This window comes from Alternaria atra (genome assembly GCF_907166805.1).
Source record: "Alternaria atra isolate CS162 genome assembly, contig: 23, whole genome shotgun sequence".
Taxonomy (NCBI): Eukaryota; Fungi; Ascomycota; class Dothideomycetes; order Pleosporales; family Pleosporaceae; genus Alternaria; species Alternaria atra.
This window is the reverse complement of record NW_025091321.1, coordinates 1005026-1025473: the sequence shown is the minus strand read 5'-3', so window position 1 is coordinate 1025473 and position 20448 is coordinate 1005026. Positions and strand designations below refer to the sequence as shown.

The 20448-nt window shown below is 51.8% G+C and overlaps 5 protein-coding genes across 5 annotated transcripts; 4 read left to right on the top strand and 1 right to left on the bottom strand.

Annotated features, from left to right (window-relative positions):
* Window positions 1-607: 607 nt before the first annotated feature.
* Window positions 608-5590, top strand: ALTATR162_LOCUS3920 (uncharacterized protein; the record flags this gene model as incomplete). Its single annotated transcript, XM_043311530.1, has 4 exons — window positions 608-2632; window positions 2689-3068; window positions 4524-4730; window positions 4786-5590. 4 exons carry the CDS (start codon window positions 608-610, stop codon window positions 5588-5590), a joined length of 3417 nt encoding a protein of 1138 aa, XP_043167465.1.
* A 377-nt stretch (window positions 5591-5967) lies between these two features.
* Window positions 5968-6976, top strand: ALTATR162_LOCUS3919 (uncharacterized protein; the record flags this gene model as incomplete). The annotated part of the gene is made up of 2 exons (XM_043311529.1): window positions 5968-6066; window positions 6137-6976. The coding sequence occupies 2 exons, from the start codon at window positions 5968-5970 to the stop codon at window positions 6974-6976; spliced, it is 939 nt and encodes a 312-aa protein (XP_043167464.1).
* A 1027-nt stretch (window positions 6977-8003) lies between these two features.
* On the bottom strand, window positions 8004-11713 carry ALTATR162_LOCUS3918 (uncharacterized protein; the record flags this gene model as incomplete). Its single annotated transcript, XM_043311528.1, has 2 exons — window positions 8004-9750; window positions 9816-11713. 2 exons carry the CDS (start codon window positions 11711-11713, stop codon window positions 8004-8006), a joined length of 3645 nt encoding a protein of 1214 aa, XP_043167463.1.
* Window positions 11714-15418: 3705 nt separating this feature from the next.
* ALTATR162_LOCUS3917 (uncharacterized protein) lies at window positions 15419-18708 on the top strand (the record flags this gene model as incomplete). The annotated part of the gene is made up of 2 exons (XM_043311527.1): window positions 15419-15964; window positions 16012-18708. 2 exons carry the CDS (start codon window positions 15419-15421, stop codon window positions 18706-18708), a joined length of 3243 nt encoding a protein of 1080 aa, XP_043167462.1.
* A 687-nt stretch (window positions 18709-19395) lies between these two features.
* On the top strand, window positions 19396-20259 carry ALTATR162_LOCUS3916 (uncharacterized protein; the record flags this gene model as incomplete). Its single annotated transcript, XM_043311526.1, has 1 exon — window positions 19396-20259. The coding sequence occupies one exon, from the start codon at window positions 19396-19398 to the stop codon at window positions 20257-20259; it is 864 nt and encodes a 287-aa protein (XP_043167461.1).
* Between the last annotated feature and the right edge of the window lie 189 nt (window positions 20260-20448).

The following is a 20448-nucleotide window of genomic DNA, read 5'->3' as shown; positions in this document are numbered from 1 at the left end:
CGAAGCTCATCTAGTCTGGCGGGGGAGGGCGGCTTCAGTGGTTCTTGGAGGGTGACAAGCGCCGAGCAATGTCGATTCTATAGTGAGACGCAGTCAGTATGCGCGCTGGGGCACGGTAATGCTGTCTTTGTTTGGGCGGCCGCTGTACGCGCATCTATGTTTAGTGCGAATATCCCAATGAGAGGTTTACATTCACTCGACTGTTGTGCCGGCTTCTGTCTGTTTGTTCGTGCGTGGAGCAACGTGTTGACAAACGCGCGAATAGCGGCGCAACGGCGCAACGGCGTATACAGATACGAGCAACAGATACACAGCGGAGACGGTGCAGGGAAGGGATCTGATAGTTTCATTCGTGTCGCGCCCAGACCCCCCTCCTCTTCCGCGAGCCGGCTGCCAAGACGGTGGCTGGCAGGGGCTGTGCAGACGATTACGACTCTCTATTGTCGCTCGCCATCGTTGACACGCCGTATAGCCTTTCGCCTCTGCTAGCGTTTCTTCTGTATACACGTACTTGTGCCTACCCATGTCTCTCGTTGCATTGTCTTAGTTTTCGCTCTTCACCCCAAATACACCTTCTCCCTGAGCGGAGAAGCACCGCCACCCGAGAATGCGCATCTTCGGGAGTCTAAGGGCCGCCATCACCATCGGCCTCGCCACAATAACAGCGGCCTCATCACACGCCCGCCCGCCGCTGAGAAGCATTGCGCTTGCCAAGAATGCCGACATCCTCACACAAACACACCGCGTCACCGCCATATCGACCTTCGACCTCGCTTTCGACGTGTCCGGGCAGCGCATCCGCCTCAGCCTCGAGCCCAACCACGACCTCTTTGTAGACGGCGGGCAAATAACACACCTCCACGCCGACGGCTCCATAGCACGCCAAGAGCCGATAGAGCGGTTACAACACAAAGTCTACAAGGGCACAGCATGGATGAAGAGGGGAAACCGTTGGGACAATGTTGGCTGGGCCCGGATAGGGATACGCAAGGACGGGCTGGAACCGCTGTTTGAGGGCACTTTCACCGTGAACCACGACCACCACCATGTCAAGACGGCATCGAGTTACAAGTCGACGCGACAGGCCGAAGACCCGGATGTTGATCTGCGCGACAAGGAGTACATGGTTGTCTTCCGCGATTCGGACATGGGCAAATTCGACGAGCACACGGAGCTGAGGAAGAGAGGAGACAACGTCGGATGTCCATCTGACGACCTTATCTTCAACACGCAGGAGGACCACCCAGTGTATGCCAGTATGCGCGCCCGAGACGAATCCTCCGCCATGTCGCCATCCCTCATCTCAGCCATGTTCAAGCGCCAGGACGACCTTCAGCCCGGAGGCAACGGCGCAGGTGTCGACCTTTCCTCCACCATTGGCAGCACTGTCGGATGCCCCGGTACCCGCAAGGTCGCGCTCGTGGGTGTGGCCGCTGACTGTACATATGTCAGTTCCTTCAATGGAGACAAGAACAGGACGCAGACAAACATCATAGACGCCATGAACCAGGCTTCCGAACTGTTCGAGAGCACATTCAACATCTCCCTCGGTCTGGCTAATGTGCTCATCACCGAGCCCGAGTGCCCGACATCGCAGCAGCAAGCGACACCCTGGAATCAAGGCTGCAACAGCCAAATTACTATCCAAGACCGTCTGAACCAATTCTCCCAGTGGAGAGGACAGCAAGACGACACCTTCTCCCACTGGACTCTGCTCTCCACCTGCAACACCGGATCTGCTGTCGGACTGGCGTGGCTTGGACAGGCTTGTACAACAGGCTCCCAGGGTAACAGTGGGAACTCTGGCGAGACTGTCGCTGGTGCCAACGTTGTCATCAAGACAGGCACTGAGTGGCAAGTTATTGCCCACGAAACAGGTCACACCTACGGCGCAGTGCACGACTGCACCTCCGACTCTTGTGGAAACAGCGATGTGGTCAGCGCACAACAATGCTGCCCCCTTAGCCAAACCTCCTGTGATGCCAATGGCGGCTTCATTATGAACCCTTCCACATCTCCCGGCATTTCACGCTTCTCCGCCTGTTCTATCGGCAACATCTGCTCTGCGCTCGGACGCAACAGTGTCAAATCTCAGTGTCTCACCAATAACCGTGACGTCACTCTTCTCACCGGCCAAAGATGCGGTAACGGTATCGTTGAAGGGGACGAGGAGTGCGATTGCGGTGGCACCTCAGGCTGTGAGGGCAACTCATGCTGCGATCCCGAGACCTGCCGGTTCATCAACAACGCCGTTTGCGACGATTCCAATGAGGACTGCTGCCGCGACTGCCAGTTCGCTTCCGCAACCACTGTCTGCCGTAATTCCGTTGGCGAGTGTGACCCCCAAGAAACTTGTACTGGAACCTCACCATACTGTCCTGAAGATCAGACCAGGGACGATGGTTCAAGCTGCGGCAACGGCCTCAGCTGTGCCTCCGGACAGTGCACGAGCAGAGACATGCAGTGCAAAACCATCATGGGTAGTTACACGCAGAGCAACGACACATATGCTTGCGACAACAGCAACTGCATGCTCAGCTGTGCAAGCCCAGAGTTTGGAGCAAGGTGCTATGGACTTCAGCAGAATTTTCTTGATGGAACAAGCTGTACCGGTGGGGGTAGATGCAGTAACGTAAGTTTTTCTCCAATACCTCTCTTCTTCTATCCAGCATACTAACCTCTTGACAGGGTGTCTGCGAAGGCGGCTCCGTTGGCCGAGAAATTACCACATGGATCGACCGCCATCTCTCTGTTGTCATCGGCGTCGCCGCGGGAGTCGGTGGCGCCCTCCTCCTCTGCATCTTCTGCTGCTGCTGGCGCTCCTACCGTCGTCGTTCAAAACTCAAGAAATACGCTGCTGCTCATCCGCCAATGCCTTACCAAAGCAGCGGAAGGCGGAATCGAAGCGGACCCATGGGTCCCCCGCCTATGGGTCAATATAACAATGGCTTTGCCCCTCCTCCTGGTCCTCCACCACCTCAAGGATCGTCAGGGCCGTGGACACCGAATCCGCACGCGCCGAACGGGAACGTTCCTATGCCGCCGCCGGTACATAGAAGTAGTGTGCGGTATGCATAGAAAGCTTTTTTTCCTTTCCTTAAAACTTGTTTATAAAATAGCAATACCACGGTCATTTACACCCTAGTCGGATTTAGAAACTGGGATTTGAGAGTGCTTTTGCTTAATCTTGCATCGTTATCGGCGTTCTTTATTTCTTTTGTGTTCTTCCTCGTGGGTATGAAGCCTACTGTTGCATTTGGAGGATTTTGCTGTATAGTGTGAGAGGAGAGTGAGATGTAGGAAGAACTGTCGATATAGATGTGTTGGAATATATCTCTCGTTGTGTGCACGTTCGATTCTTGCATTTCGCGACAGCCGGTGACTTTTTTGGGTTAAAGATTTCTCGTTCTTGCCTACTTTGAGAATTGTGGTTTGTACATAGAGGTTTGTACATCGGAAAGAGGGGGCATATCCAGTTTACCAGCATAGGGCTTTTTGGTGTTGTACGACCGTTACGCGTCACCCATCGTACATGGCCAAGCTTGGTGACAGCCTCGGCCGATATTGCTACAATACCCTGTACAATCACAGTCTAGTGTTCACGGACATTGCGGACGAATCAGAAGGTATTCAGGTAGTCGAGCCGACCAAGGATCGGAGGAAATCAAAGGGGAGCATGCTAAGCATCGTACAAGGCTACAGCCGCTGTGGACCGATACCAGGTAGTCACCAGCCAATTTCTTCATATACTACTGCTCACCGAAATTATGGAACTGTATAAAGTTCCTTACAATGTCGACTCTAGCCTTCCATCCGTTTTCGAGCACTAAGCATCTCCTGTTCCATTCTTTACGACATCACGATGTTATTGATTCTTAGCCTTCCAAGTGCCTGGCTTTTTGTGGCATTACCGATCATCTCTTTATTCGGCTGGATCTTTTACACAGTCGCCTTCCATCCTCTGAGTAGAATCCCGGGACCCTTCTGGGCGAAGATCTCGCGCTTCTGGTATATGCAAAAGATTTGGACGGAAGACGTTGAGAAGTATGAGAGGGCTCTGCATGCTAAACATGGGTCATTGATACGCATCGCACCGAATGAGTTGTCGTGTTCTGAGTAAGTAGTGACATACCCTCGGTACGGTTCATCCATCGATCAGAATGTGAAGTTGATGCAAATGCAGTCCCAAAGCCTTGGCGAGTATCTACCGCTTTTCCAACGCACTGGACAAGGCGAGTTTTTACGAGCCGTACAATACGACCGGATCCAGCGTTCATGGCGACATATTTTCTTGCAAGAGCGACAAGAAACACGGACGAAGGCGCAGAATCATTAGCAGTATCTACTCTATGACGAACGTTTCCAAATCAGAAGAGTACATAGATTCCTGCAGCAATCTTCTCATAGAGCGACTACGACAGTTTGCTAAATCGGGAAAGCCGTGTGATCTCGGCGAATGGCTGCACTGGTACTTCATCCTTACTCTTCCCTCAACCAGAAGTTTTCTAACAAAGAGCAAATAGGTATACTTTTGACATCATCGGCGAACTGTTCTATGGCCGAGCCTTTGGCTTTTTAGATGAAGGAAAAGACCAAAACGATTGGATCAAGTCGCTCGACAAGATGATACCATTTGTGTGCTTGATGGGTGTTGCACCTCCACTCTTGAGGCCACTTGTTGGTATAGGTACCATGCTTACAGCTGCTGGTCAGGACATTAGGAATGGCGTGTATATTCCCCCATACTTTCTCTCTAACCTCCGCACACTGACACATTAAAACCAGAAAAAACATTGGCTCCTCTTCCGCACGCCTCATGAAGGAAGCTTACGCATCCCGTCATGAAGTGAATAGAACAGACATGGCGCAACAGGTTTTCGACATCTACGAAAAGAACGGCGAAAAGGTGGATTTCACTTGGGGTGACGTCGAACAGGAATCCTACGGTGCACTTTTTGCAGGCAGCGATACAACTGCTATCGCCTTCCGATCGTTGTTCTATCATTTGATGCACAGCCCCAATACCTATGCTCGTCTCGAGAAAGAGGTTGACGAGGCTGTCAAGGAAGGCCGCATGAATTTGCCGCCGACGTACAAGCAGGCGAGTCAGCTTCCTTATCTGTGTGCGTGTATCAAGGAGGCGCTCAGGATTCACCCTGGAGCACAGCTCTCCCTACCACGAACCGTTCCACGCGGGGGCATGGAACTCTGCGGACAATTCGTTCCCGAAGGCTACGTTGTTGGAATCAATGCAGCAGTTATGCATTTTGACCAGCGAGTCTTCGGCCAGGATGCCGATGACTTCAATCCTGACCGCTGGATGGATCCGGTGCGCGCGAACCAAATGGACAAGTATATGATGTCATTCGGGGGCGGAACGAGGACCTGTATAGGGAAGAATATTGCACTGCTTGAATTGCATAAGCTGTCGCCGCAGTTGGTCTGGAACTATCGCTTCGAGTTCTATGATGCGGGACAGACACGATGGCATACAAGAAACACCTTCTTTGCGAGGCAGGAGGGTGTGGTTGTACGGGTACAAGCTCGGAAGCATCAATATAATTCGGTTAAGCTTCTTGGAATGGAATGAGACGAAGATTCTTCAAAGGCTGAACCATGGGCAATGTATTAATATGAGGAGGTTGGGAAACCAGCCACCAGAATTTCCATCAACTTCATCAACTTCAACGAAGCTTCGCCATACGATATCTGTGAGTTTTATTATAGCATTACTGTTTTTGGGCTTATGCGTAGGAGTAATAAGGACTGATCTTTTCTTAAGATACGGTGACTGTTTAATCCATGCTTGTCTACCGATGCCCCACCGCAACTGCCGTGGACCCTGATTAGCGATGAAGTCATCAACATGACATTTTTGAAATTACGACGCGTCTCAAATAGAAATACAACAAACCTTTTCATGAAATCCAAATTCTAGCGGAAATATCTACACATACGACGTTCAAGATGTTAGCTCTTACCAGCGCAACAGGCAAGCTCGGCGGCGCCGTGCTGAACGCCATCCTCGACAACAAGCTCATTAATCCAAAAGAGCTTGTAGTATGCGTACGTCTTCTTCTTCTTGCCTTCTTTCCCGTCTTCAATTCAAGGACTTCATGACTAACAAATATCACAGACATCCAGTGACCCCAGCTCCGACCGTTTCACACCCCTCCGCAACCAATCCATCACCCTCCGCCAGGCCAACTTCGATGAGCCCGAATCCCTGATCCGCGCCTATAAAGGCTGCACATCCCTCTTCCTCGTATCCACGCCGCGTATAGCCATGGACTACAACGATGCGCCGCTCTGGAAAGGCCGAGAAGCGCATCACCGCGCTGCCATCGATGCCGCCCTACAAGTCGGCGTCCAACACATTTACTACACCTCCCTCGGTTTCGCCAACCCCTCCAAAGCCGGTGTCATGCGCGCGCATATCCGCACGGAGAAGTATCTACATGATTTGGAGGAACAAGGGAAGTGTAAGGTCACTGTGATCAGAGAGGGATTGTACAACGAGAGTTGGCCTTTGTACTTTGGGTATTATTTCGGGCTGAAAGAGGAGAGTAGAAAGGAGGTGCTTGTCGCGGGCGATGGAAAGATCAGCTGGACCAGCATTCCCGACATGGCGTTTGGTACTGCAAAGGTACTTGCAGCGCCTAGTGAGCAATGGGCGGGCAAGACGTTCTATCTCTCGCAGAAGAAGAGTTGGTCGTTGAAGGATATTGCGGACATTGTTAGTAGAGTGAGGGGCGAAGAGATCAAACTCAAGGTTGTAGGGAGGAAAGAGTATGAAGACTTTTATGTCAATGAGAAGGGTATGGAGAGGCCGAGTGTGGAGTGGTGGAGTAGTTCATACGATGCGCTCAAAGATGGGGAATGCGATATCGACGATCCGACATTGGAGAATCTGCTCAAGGAGGCTGGAAGGGCACCTAAGCCGTTGGAGGAGACGATTGAGGAGATGCTACGATAGAAGAGGAAATGAGCTAGTAGGTTTGATTCAATAAATACTAAGAGCATTCGAATACTTTTATCCCTGGCACCAAATCACGTCAGAGAACATTCATATGCCAAATCGCGCCTTTACTCCGCTCAATGACCAGCTTTCATGTTCGTGCTATTACAACGCCTTGTAGTCATCTTTACACAATATTGTCGTAAATCTCTTCGTTATTGTCCTCGTCGAACGTCCTTCTGGCCCGAGGATCTTTTGCCATCGCGTAAGCCACCCAGCCGAATAACCATGTGACTCGGGCGAATCTCCCATATGTCTGTTTCTCGCTGTCTTTGTCTTTGATTCCTTGAGAGCAATAGATTGAATCTTCAGTAATCGCATTATCGGAAGATGAAGTCGGCAATGACGATGATGATGACGATGACCTAGTAGTGGTGGTGGTGGTGATTGTGGTCGTGGGTGAAGGATACTCCAACTGCGCCAAAGCGTTGACAGTTCTGACTGAAATACGGTTGCGGTTAGGGGCATGCGCTATACGCGCAAAAGTAGACATGGTGATAGTATATCCTAGATGGACTCGTAGTCGTTGATTTGATTCGCAGATGTGAATGGCCGAGTCGTGTTTTGGTGTCGCAGAAGAGAGCAGGGGGTAGATTGGATTTGTTGATAGTGTATCCTATGGGGCTCATAACGCTTTGCTTGCGTTGAACATAGGGATATGCTGCAAATTCTTCTGGGGACGGGGATTAGGATGGTAGTTGGTAGAGTAGATGAAGCGTCGGCGGTGTCTTTTATACCTGACCCCTTCAGATGTGAATCCTGCGTGGAAACCGATGTACTCATACCATGGGTCAAGTCATAATGTGATTGGTCGACCCCACTAAAAACTACCTCCAGTCATGGTACAAGTTTACAAAGAGCACATGTTTCTGAGGTAACACAGCCACCACTTTGGTATATACTCATTCCTCATATCCAATGTCTAGTCGTACAGATATACACGCATAGTCTCATCTCACCTCTACCATGTTTCCACTGGCCGCTTCTATATTCTCACTCTCGCTGCACTCTCGTTCCTTTCGGCGACCATACCAAAACCAAAGTCCTTTCTCCGCTTGTTACCCTTGCGATCACCATACTGCTCGTCAAATTTTTTGATGGCACTCAGACTGCTCATGTCTTCGCTGATACTGGCGCTAATCTCCTGGAGCGCTTTGTCAAAGTGTCGTGCATGGAGGGTACGCTTTTCGGGGAAAGTATAATCTTGGCCGCGGACGAGGTGTGGGACTTTCGGTAGCGAGGAAGGCTGTTGGGTCGATGTGGTGGTCGTGGAGGTGGCCGGAGATTCCGATGTAGGCTCAGCATCAATAGAAGGCGTAGGCTCGGACTCCGCGGCAGCTTTTGCAGCGGCAATAGCAGCTTGTTCATTCTCTTCCTTCACACAAGCAAGAGCTGCAGACACAGCGATGTTCTTGAGATCACTTCCACTGTAGAAAGGCGTGCGTTTGGCGATATCTGCTAGGTCGACAGATTCGTCCAGTTGTTCACCCTTGAGGTGTATGCGCAAGATCTCTTTCCGGTCGGCTTGAGTGGGCAAATCTACCAACAATCGCCTCGGCAATCGGCGGATGACGGCGTCGTCCAGATCGAAAGGTCGGTTCGTAGCTACCATAACGAACACGGATAGGTCATTGAGGCCATCCCATTCCTTCAAGAATTGGTTCAGTATGTCGCGATGTGACGTTCGTTCCCGCATCGCATCTCGGGAGGCGAAGACGGCATCTGCTTCGTCGAGAAACACAATACATGGTGACAGTTTTCGTGCAAGGGAAAAGATGGCCGCTACATTCTTCTCGCCTTCACCCACGTACTTGTCCATAATTTGGCTTCCAGACACTTCGAGCACAGTACTGCCGCTCTCCTTTGCCACAGCCTTGGCAAGAAGCGTTTTCCCTGTACCTGGAGGTCCGTATAATAGTGCACCAGATATCTTCTCTGTCGCTAGGATACCATAGCTGAAAGCCTCAGGACGCAATAGTGATAACGAGGTAATGGTCCGTATCGAATCAACTGTCTCCGTAGGTACGTGAACTTGATCGAATGTCGTTTTGATCTGATCCGGATCCGCAATACCCGGCATTAGTCGCTTTTCGTGTTTGCTAGCTGTAGAAGCTATGCGCTGTAGATTCTGTTGACGCTTTATGCTTTTCTCGTCGGGACGTTTTCTGCCCAGGTCTGCTTGAAAGTCTCCCTCCACATTGCTGAAAGCATTCTTGGAGCGCTTCGGGGCCGGTAAAGTTTTATCGAAATAGGTGTATTTGACAGTGTCACTCGCTTTTAACAGGCCCATCGCAAGGGCAACGTGTGCCCAACTTAGTTGCGCTGGTGCACCTCCAGAGGCTGCAGCCTCACTTGTCGGGCTTGTGATGAGCAGACCAAGAGCTGTCAACGCTACTCTATGTACCTCATCGTATGTCAGCACACGGTTAAAGTGTGACTCGGAGAATACAGGAGCCCATTCGCTAAATCGTGTAGGACTTTGCTCCAGATCCGAGATCGTGGCAGCTGCAGATGGATCTAGTGAGCGAAGCATATCTTGGATGTGGTATAGATTGATGCGTCGAAATTTACTCTTCTCCGCTGGTGAGACATCAGCAGAGGACGCAGAGCTGCTCCCCAATGATGCAATGGCTTCATCAAAGTTCGGTGTGTTACTGTTTCCAGACTCTGATGCAATGACAATGGTCCTGAAGAAAGTGCTCTCGCCTTCGGCCTGGAGAGCGCGAACCCCGCTGCGGTTGGTTAGCTCAGTCATTTCAAGATTTTGGGGACCCCATACCCGTATGATACTTCATACGTTAGATCGCGTGAACAAGTGCTTCCTACGATCATGACACTTTCTCCAGCATTACGGCGCTTGCGAACAAGCTCCTCAAGCTTCTGAATGATGCGGCCACCATAGTGTGTAGCATTCAGTTGTTTGAAATCCTTGACGTAGATGATCTTAGATTTAGTCGGGACGTCGAGCGTGTCTGAGGCTGAGCCAATTTTGACAGCCATATTGATGTCGGGCCTTGCGGCAGCTGGTAATGTGGAGTTGAGTTCAAGCTCAGCACCTTCTTGGGCCAGGGAGTAATCGAAAAATGCAGGAGTCTTTGACGACGTTGGGGGTTCATCAGAGGAGCGAAGAGGTAAGCTGCTATCACCGACGATGCCACGACTTTGCTTTGCGTCGCTCGAGTCAATCAACGCATCTAAAAGAGTGGCTAATTTCAAATCCTCGAGTTGAACATCCCCAGGATTTTGACTGCGCCCAGATTCGTCGGTTAGCGTATCAGTAGAAGTACCAAATTGGCCTTCTGGGATTCGGAAACCCTTAAAGTTTTGAGTCATAGCGCGCAGGGCAGGTGTGAGAGCGATGATGGAGAGGGGCATAGCACGAGGGCGTGTTGAGTTGGGATCAGACTGGTCCGTAGACGATGATGGAGTCCAATCGGCCTCGTCTTCAGCGACAGAGTCCTCTATGTCCCTCATGAGATCGCTCAAGTCCGCGTTCATTCGATATGTCTCATAGCCCAGCGAGCGAATCGAACGTGACGATGGTTCTGCTCCTTCGCCAAGGTAATCCCCAGCTAAATGAGCGAGGTCTTGAGCACTCAGGACGATGACGTCGGATCCTAATTCAAAAGCAGTAGATGTTACGCATTCATCTATTGACGCCTCGTGCTCGACGGTTGGCGAATGAAGTATGAGGTTCGTCTTCGCAGCAGGAAACGAGTCGCCAGCTGCTGGCTGTAACGAGGAAAGAGATGCAGCGATAGTGGCGCGAATCTCAGCGATGACCAAGGACGATAGGCGTCTGGAGCTGCCCATCTGCCGGGTCTTAGCGATTTCCCTCTTTCTAGCAGCCATGCCTAGCTTGGCACTCTGTTTCCTCATTGCCTCAATCTTCTTGCGCGGGTCCATGTCTGTATCGTTCTGCAACTTGCTCAGTTTAGACCAAGCTTCCATGAAGGCACTGTCTTCTGTGATTGTGGCTATGGGGACGTCGCCAGGGCGTCCTGCTTCGGTGCTGGCAACTGCCTCGTCGTTTCGCAATTGTGACTGGTGGGTTTCCGCGTGATCGACCGGTGCAATCCTCTCTTCTAGGTACTTCTCAACCTTGAGCTTCTCATGGTCGTCCAGACGCCTGCTCCACAGGCCACGCACTAGCCGCGACAGGATCTGGGTAGCGTCTGAGTCGCGTCGAGCGGGTATAGTGCATGCGGCATGCTCTCCGGACTCAGCATGAGTCACTGCTACAGACAGAACCGTGGGCGCTTTGGGTAATTGTGGGTCTCTGGAGAGGTCTTCGCGGCGTAGTACCCTCTTCTTCAAGAACCAGTCTGGTATGTGTACAGGCGGCAGCCCTTGTGTCTTCTTCCCCCGCTGTTGGCGTCGCAAGGCAGCCGAGTACCTGCGTGAGGATTCCCGCGACCGCTGGAGTTTCTGTGCGAGGACCTCGGGGTCTTCTGATGCTACCGTGCTGTCTGCTGGTTCCTCGCCTGCTGCCGCCTTGTCTCCGTCTGTCTTGTTGACGTCATCTTGGTCGGCGGGTGTGCTGTTGGGTGCGGGCGGTGGATCAGAGGCTTGTGCGAGGGTGCGTGTGGTATGGAATGCTCGTAATCGTGGTATGGATGGGTAGCGGCGGCCGCGGATAAAGCGCGCTGGAGGTCGTTTCGTAGACACTCGCAGTGCGGATCGAATCACGTACATACGGACGTCTAAGGCGCTCCCAAGAATTGGGGAGAGAGGGAGCCTACAGGGGGTGTTGTAGGCTGTGGTGGGCTTGAAGCGATGCGCTGGGCATGATGGCGATAAACTATCGTCAACTTTCTTCCATATTCCCTAAGCAAGGGTCCACGGCCAAGCACATGCGCCGGCTATTCCCGCCCTACGAGTATACCTCTACCACAACACTTCGCGATCAACGAGGTCGCGATTGCTATATGATTCCCCTCTGCACCAAATTTCGTTACCGATTCAAGGCTCCTCTGGTGCAGAAACAGTGCATACAAACATCGCGCCCAGATTGGCAGCCAATGACGTAGCCGATACAACTGACATGCGCACACGGACAGCAACATCAAGATATACGAGTTTGCGAATGCGAGCGACGCAGTGTGTCGCGTAGGTCTAGAACGATTACGATGGTAGATGTAGTTTTATGGCTGCGCTAACAGTATGAGCCTGGCAATGGAACGTCTCTTATTGACCACACAGTTTGGTAACCCACTTAGAGCTCTGCAAGTCGACATCAACGCTAGAAAGATGCGATGAGTCTGACCTTCAACACCATGCAGCGTTCTGATACCCTTTTCTCGTGCCACTCAACATCCTGTAGAGTTTGTGTGAGGAGTAGTTGGGCAGGCACTGAGATATCGGTATAGGCTTGTATTGAGACGAATCCTTGAGGAGCTATCAAGCCTCTCAGAGGGATGATATATACCTACGTCACGTGATTGTGGCTGGTGTGATCCGACGGTGCCCCGAAGGGTTCCCGGTGGCTCACCAGTCTGTGGCTGGAATCCTGTGGTGATGGAACATCGTGACAGTTTGGCTATAACAATGAAACATGTGGGTCTGCACTGCATGCTGTTCGATGCAGTGCCTATGGTTTCTCAACGTACCTGGGATGCTTTGGATCAGGACTTGACTCCGCCGCACCACCCCAACCGGATGTCTCAGGGCCTGAACTTGCCCTTGCAGTTTATCGTTGGCAAGTTTTGGAAAGGCCGAGTTCGCGATAGGTGGGTAAACGCCTGATTCCAGGAGATGACTTCGGCCAGTACCACGGATCGATAGCAGATGGAAAATCCAACATCAAGCAGAACCGTAGTTCGTACATGATGTTGCCTATGGAACTCTCGCGACGGATAGGAACATGGAAAGAGATGCTCCAACGTAAAGCCTTTAATCGGCGGCATAGTACGCATTCACGCTCGTTCCTCCAACACTCAAAATTCTGTTACTGCAATAAGAAATATGAACGTTTCCGATATCGAACAAGCCGGTAGGACTTGCGAATCCCTACTACCTTATGGACATGAGTTGAGTTCGATGACAGTCGGTAAAGTCCAGTCCTCGCTCAACGAGAAGTCACACCCCAGAACGCCCAGTTCATCTATCGACACCAAATCTGAAAACGCTGGTGATCTTGTAACTCCAACGCAGCAATACAGAACCCTGGCTTCAACTTGCCTCATGGCCTTTACGATAATAGGCTTTAACCAGTCTTTCGGCGTGTTCCAAGCATACTACGGACGGCAATCGTCTACTCTGGAGGGCGTCTTCCGTCAAAGCGAGCTGTCCCAGCGCCCGTTGATATCGGCCATAGGCTCGTTGGGAAATGGTGGGCTCTTCGCCGCCTTTGGAGTACTTTACTATCCACACTTACCCAAATTGGGAGGTCATGTCAGATATTTGTGTGGACTAGGCACTGCTTTCATCACGATTGGCTTTGCGGCTGCTGCAGGAAGCCACAGTGTGAGGAATAGTTCCCAACTGCTATCGTGACGTTTGCTTACAATAGTACAGTTAGCAACTCTTGTTGGCTGCCAAGGGGTTCTGGTCGGTCTCGGAGCCGGTATCCTGAATTATGTTCTTGCGCCCATACTACCCGAGTATTTCCCACAGCGAAGCGGACTCGCACAGGGAGTCATGTTCGCATGCGGCGGTCTGGGGGGTGTGGTATGGGTATTCGTACTAACGGCACTGCTCGAAACACTTGGTATCCGGTGGACGTTGGGACTCCTCTCCATGTTCAGCTTTGTAATCTTGTCCATTTCAAGTGCGCTCGCCCTCCCACCACGAAAATTCGAAAGGCGGTCTACGGATATCGTCAGTTGGAGGGTCTTCCAGGATCCACTTTTTACTTCTCTCGCAATTGTAAATATGATCATGTCGTTGACGCTGGCGATCCCCACGGCATTTGGATCTGAGTTTGCCCAGTCGATAGGGGCCAGCATCACCCATGGATCATATCTTTTGGCCATTAACTCCGGAGTTGGAGTTCCAGGAAGACTATGCACCGGCTGGCTCTCAGATATGATTGGGCATTTGAATATCCTCATACTTGCAACTGGGGTATACGCCATTGCAACGTGGGCGCTTTGGCTGTCTTCCGCAATGATGAGCAACATGGGACTGTACATTGGTATGAATATATGCTATGGACTAAGCAGCGGCGTATTCAACACCGTTATGAATTCCGCGCAGAAGACGCTGTTTGGGGCCGAAATGTATTATCCTAAAAGTGGGGCGACGATTAGTATACGCGGAATCGGCTTTGTTATTGGCACACCTATTGCCGGTGCGTTGGTGTCTAGAGTCGCTGGCGAAGACTTGCAGGGAGAAGACTTCATGAGACTCATTATTTACACCGGAGCGTTGTTGACGTTTTCGCTGTTGTGTCTTCTGAATGTCCGGAGGTTGGATGCGAAGAGAAATGGATGGAAGCTAGTCCGCTAATCCGAGAATTGGGGAGATAGGGTGCGAGTTGGGGAACAAGTCAGCAACCATGTCTGTGTTGGAAAGACTGTTGTAGTTGCATAGTGGGCTCAACCTGTGCTTGTCGTATTGTCCTACTCTTGTCATGATAGCGTAGATTGAAATATGGTCCACAATAAGACATGTACATGTTTTTGCCCCACTGTTTATATGCTCACCTCCCACGACACACTCCACTCCATCGCCCGCGTGTGGACACTAGAAGGTTTGATCTCCACAACCCCCTCTGTTGCTACGCAGGGTTGATGTTGACCAGGAATCTGTATACGTGTGCTCTGCCACGTCGCGACACTCGGTGCAGGAGCTGATCTGGCGCGCATATATACTAGCCAGGAGATGCATGTGTGGGCCGTACCGCAGGCGGACACCTGCGCCGATGATGCTTGATGCCCTGCATATCAGAGTCTCTTGCGATGTCGTCAAACTGTAAAAGTCGTAAACGCGACAGGAGAGCCTTGCGGAAATTGATGTGGCTGGTGATAGGTGATGAGATTGTGATGATGCATGGTGATAGGGTTTAGCGAGCTGTACTCCGCCTGTTCCAGGCGCTGTAGATCGTCGCTTCCTTGCGTGTCGTGACCGCCCAAACAAATGCCCCGTTGCGCCAATTCACCCTCACATGCGCGTCGCCCGTCTGATGCACGACCGCTCCAGCTGCCGGCCCTTTGTTCCCTGACCCTCACCACCTAGGGACGTATGTTCTCTGCTCAATCGCTCACTCACGTCTGTTTTCGATAGCTGCCGGGTCGCCTTTCCGTAGTCGCAGTAGTTGCGTGCCAAAGATTCCCTCACCAACCACGCGATATTCTTTTTACCTCGTCCGAACAAGCAGGCGCGCCTAGTGCCATGACGTCTTTCTGAGATGTCTGCTAGCCATCGCAAACCTCCTCTACCACTGACCTGGAGGCCGCGATGTCGCTTACGCCCTCCAATCCCCGGATGATGAGCCAAGCCATCGGCTCCGGCATCAAGCTCAATCCCTCTCCATCTCCATTCTTCAAGACAACCCCGCGCTCCCCCGTCAAGGCTGGACGCGCCGAAGCCAGTCTCGCATTGCGTCAAGTCATCGGTACCACGACCAATTCCGCCAATGCCTTCGACAGCCTGTCATTGGGGAGTTCCTTTGGCTACACAGCAGGTGCTGCCGCCGTCATTGCGTGCATAGACGACCAAGGGCATGTCACGCAGCGTTTCTACCGCGCACGACCTACTACGAACCCCATCAATCCTTCGGCATCCATATATGGCGGACCCTCGACGCCTACCCAGAACGAGAGCCGCAATCGCACAGCCGTCTCTTTGCGCGACGCTGGCTTCGCGGGCTCCCCACTCCCGTCTCCGAGTGCTCACGACTGGGCAGATTCGCCGAGCAATAGAGCCTGGGGTACCAAAGACAAGATCAAGGCGGCAACCTGTGTTAGCTTTAGTCCTGACGGGAAATTCTTTGCCGTTGGAGAGGTGAGATATACATCCAGTCCATGCTGTATCATCCTAACTTATTTCAGACGGGTTACAAACCTCGCGTACTCATCTTCTCTGCCTCTTTAGACGCTGCCTCAGATACACCACTCACCTCCCTCTCGGATCACACTTTCGGCGTCAACTGCGTGGCGTTCAGCCCCGATTCCCGCTTTCTTGCTAGCTTGGGCTCAGCCAACGATGGCTTCTTATACATATGGCACATCAACTCCCGCACCGGGGCTGCCACGCTGCATGCTAGCAACAAGTGCGTCAGCCACATCAACCGAATGGCATGGATGGGAAACAAGTTGGTAACTGTCGGTGTCCGACATGTCAAAGTTTGGAAGATTGACGACCTCAACGCGACAATGCGCATCTCCAAGGCGCGTCAGAGCGATGTCTCGTTTCTCTCAGGTTCCACACACAAGACCTTACCAGGAAGGAATTGCATCCTGGAGAGCCTGAAAGAGTCTACATTCACAAGCGTGGTCGCTATAGGCCGAAACAAGGCCATCGTGGCTTCTGACAAGGGGGACATATGCCTCATTGACGATACCGAATCCAATCACCGCTTCTCGAGACTAGTTGACGCCGGCTTTGCTGTAAGCTCTCTAGCCGTCGACGTCAAAGGGCGACTCCACATCGCTGGTAGTGAAGGAGCGCTCAAGACTTTCAACATAGAGGAGATGATTGGAAGATTGACTCCTCCGCCCTCGCCTCCACCGCGCGTTGAATCACCCTCAATCTCGGTGACGGAATGCAATCAAATCGGTGTGATAGCCTGTCTCAAAGACTACCTCATCACTGTCGACACCCATCGAGCTATTCGGTTATCAAGACTGTGTTCCGATGATGATGAAGGCGCCGTGGGCAATGTCGTTCACACATTACCTGCACATGGAAACGCTGTACTAGGAGTGCACGCCGGTCTTGCGCAACCGAACGTGTTCGAGGCGTCATACTACACATGGGCTGCCGACGGCACAGTCATCTTCTGGAGCCAAGGGTCATGTAAAGGTTCTCTTCAAGTACAGCTTGAGCAGCTGGACGATCCTGATGCCGTTCCCAATGAGCTGAGGACTGTCCGTGCCTCCGCTGATGGAGCTTTCCTCGTTGCAGGAGACAAGTACGGCGTTCTACGATTCATCGATTGCAACACGAAAACCTGCACATTAGAGTTTAAAGCACATGCAAGTGAAATCACCAGCATTGCCATACACGAGGAGTCGCACATAACCTTCGTTGCGTGTGCCAGCCGAGATCGTACAGTTCAAGTGTTCACACAAATTGAAGGAACCTGGGATCTGCTACAAACTCTGGACGAGCATGTAGGAGCAGTAAACAGAGTCTCTTTCTCCCGAAACGGCACGCGTCTAGTGTCGTCTTCGAGCGACCGAAGTCTAGTGGTTCGCGAACTGTTGTCTCTCGAGGACGATCGTGGAACGACCCGCGCCTTTGTAATGTCACGAGCTATCATGCTAAAAGCAACACCGGTGTCGTCGGCTTGGGACGTTGACCAGGACGACGTCCTTCTCGTGTCAACTATCGATCGTCAGGTACACAAATTTGACATACGCACGGGTCAATGTCTCAGCAACTTCCGTGCATGCGACACTGATGGTGGAGATGCCGTCGTCTTGTCTTCTTTGGTCCACATACCACGCAACTGGGGTGCTCCATTGATAGCTGGTGTGTCAAGTACCGACAAGTCGATACGCGTCTACGATGAAAGCGGCTCTTTGGTCGCTCGTGACTGGGGTCATACAGAGGGCGTTTCTGATATCGCGCTCGTGGAGGCACCTGGGCACGTGAGCGAAGAGCTGGGCGAGAAGTCGTTAGTCACAGTCGCTGTAGACGGAACCATATTTGCATGGGCTCTGGCTCTACAAGCACCTAATCGTCACGACATATCAAAGTCCATGGATTTGCTCGCCCCAAATACGCCTTCCAACCAGGATTTGCTGTCCAATAAGCCACCACTGCGGCGCGTACTCTCGCAGTCTGAAATGGCCCGTTTTCAACGCTCACCGGTGGAAGAAACACCACCACCCAGCGGCAGCAAATCACCAAAGTTGCGCAAAAAAGTATCGAAATTCTCCTTGGCCCCAACGCCGAAACTTGAACCGTCGCCTATGACCAGCAGTGCACGCGAAGGCCGAATAACAGCATGGCAAGGGCAAGGCACAGGACGCAGAAACAAGAATCGCTCCCCATCGCCACCCAGTCCCAGAAACCCGCAGCTCGGTAAGCGCCGCCCATCAATGGACGCTAAGAACCGCGCAAAAGCCCCTGTCAATGAATTTGGCAGCATAGGAGCGTCTACAGAGAGTCTATGCAGAACACTCCGAGCCTACAGGAAACGTCTTGCAAACACCAGCGATACCATGAGCCCGGAACTTGCAAAAGAGGTTGAGAGGGAGCTTGCCGCTACCGCTAGAGCGATTGGAGACAGGGTAAAAACTAAGGCCTTTGAGGAGACGGTCATGGTCAAGCTGCTGGATCAGTATTCGGAACGACTGGTAAACATGCTGGATGAGAAGATCGCAGCCAGCGTTGCACAACGGGTACGCGAGAGTAGCGTCGGCAATTTCTCGGATGGGGCAGATTCGCCCGTTATTGCCCAACATCCATCAAGAAGTAGAGCGGGTAGTGAGGACATAGGAAACCACCGTACAGATGACTCTGAATCGGGTACCGAGACTCTAGTGTTAGAGACCACGGAAAAGTTGACGTTGGAATAGAGGTATTAGGGCATGAAGGTGGGCACGGGGGCGCAACTCGGTAAGACTTGGGTATCCAGGTCGTTTTTATGAGTGATGTGGCCAAACCGGCGTTCAATTCATTGCACGTTCAGAGCAAGTGGCGTTTGGGATAAGATAGCTCATGGCTGAGCATGACATGGCGTATGACGGAGGTTGACCAGTTGGCCGACTAGCAATGCTACATTAGTACTATAGCATAAGACGTAATCGTAGTCCTTTGTATCACTCCCAATTCTCTTGTTGTGTTCTTCCGTGCGAATGTACACCGCGATATTGCGCATTTGTTGTGTGCAGGCGCATTGTGATGTGGTCGTGGTTCGCTGTCATCCATCGCATTACAGTCCACGTGGGTGACGAATGGGCTAGTGCACCTGGGCAGACCTGGCTTAGCCTACATCCTCTCACAATTCCTCTTCTTTTCTCAGGAACATGGCATTCAATAAGTGACTCCTTGGGGAGGCACAACCGATTGGATCAAGGTTGCCTGAAGGATCATAATCCGTTGATGTGACATCATACCTAACGAAGCATGAGGCAACAGATGGCAAGTGGCGAACAATACACTATACTCAAGCAGGGAGGCTTGATTGATTCACAACATCTCAGTCATCTATTTTCTCTTTCATGAAACGATTTCTGAGTCACATCGACACTTTGACGCGCAACATGTCACCTCCCGGGACTTCACTATCCGCCACTTCGCGCCCATCCACCCCGTCGAGACCGGCGCGTCTAAATGACTACCTAGGCCTATCGCATCCACCCCACGCACAGAAGCCATGTATTGTCAAACCCATATCAATAGAAGTAGAAGATGGACCCGATGGCTCTGTACCAGGGTTCCTCCATCTACCACCCACGGCATCAGCCACACCAGCATCCAAGACAGCGGCTATACTCATTTCTGGCGCCGGAGGAGGGGTTGTAGGACCATCATCAATCTACCTCTCCCTAGCAGACAAGTTGGCTTCGCTCAAGCAACCCGTGCCAGCGTTGCGACTCGACTACAGGTATCCAGCACGCAACAAATACTGCGTGAGAGATGTTCTGGCCGCCATGAAAGAATTGGAAGAGTCTTACCAGATCGAAAAGTTCGTGTTGGTAGGATGGTCTTTCGGCGGAGCTCCAGTATTTACGGTCGGTGGACAAGATAAAAGAGTAGTCGGATGTGCGACTGTCGCCAGTCAAACAGCAGAGACGGAGGGTGTACGGTCGCTTGCGCCGAGACCACTTTTACTACTTCATGGTACGGGTGATCGGACGCTGAGTCCTTCGTGCTCGGAGAGACTGTATAGTATGTATGGCACAAAGGGTGACAGGGAGTTGAAGCTCTTTGATCGAGATGATCACGCGTTGACGAGGAATTCTCTTGAAGCGGAGCAGCTCATTGGTGGTTTTGTGCTTCGGTGTGCTGGCTTGGATCCGCAGACTGATAAGGATAGTTTGGCGGAAAAGCTGGTGGGTGATGAAGAGAAGGTCAAGTTGATGGAGAAGGGCGGTGATTTGCGACGGAATGAAAGCATGGAGTAGCAATAGGCGTCACGGACTGTGAAGCGAAATATGCTCAACTTGCTATTCGATAGTTAGTCTATATCTAAGCCTCGATAATGAAGTACTGCGACTCGAAATACCACACATGTTCGATGACTGCACAGCAACGATGCGAACTTCTCGGCTGAGGCCGAGGAGGTTGTGACACCAACACGGCTAATTGGGTGG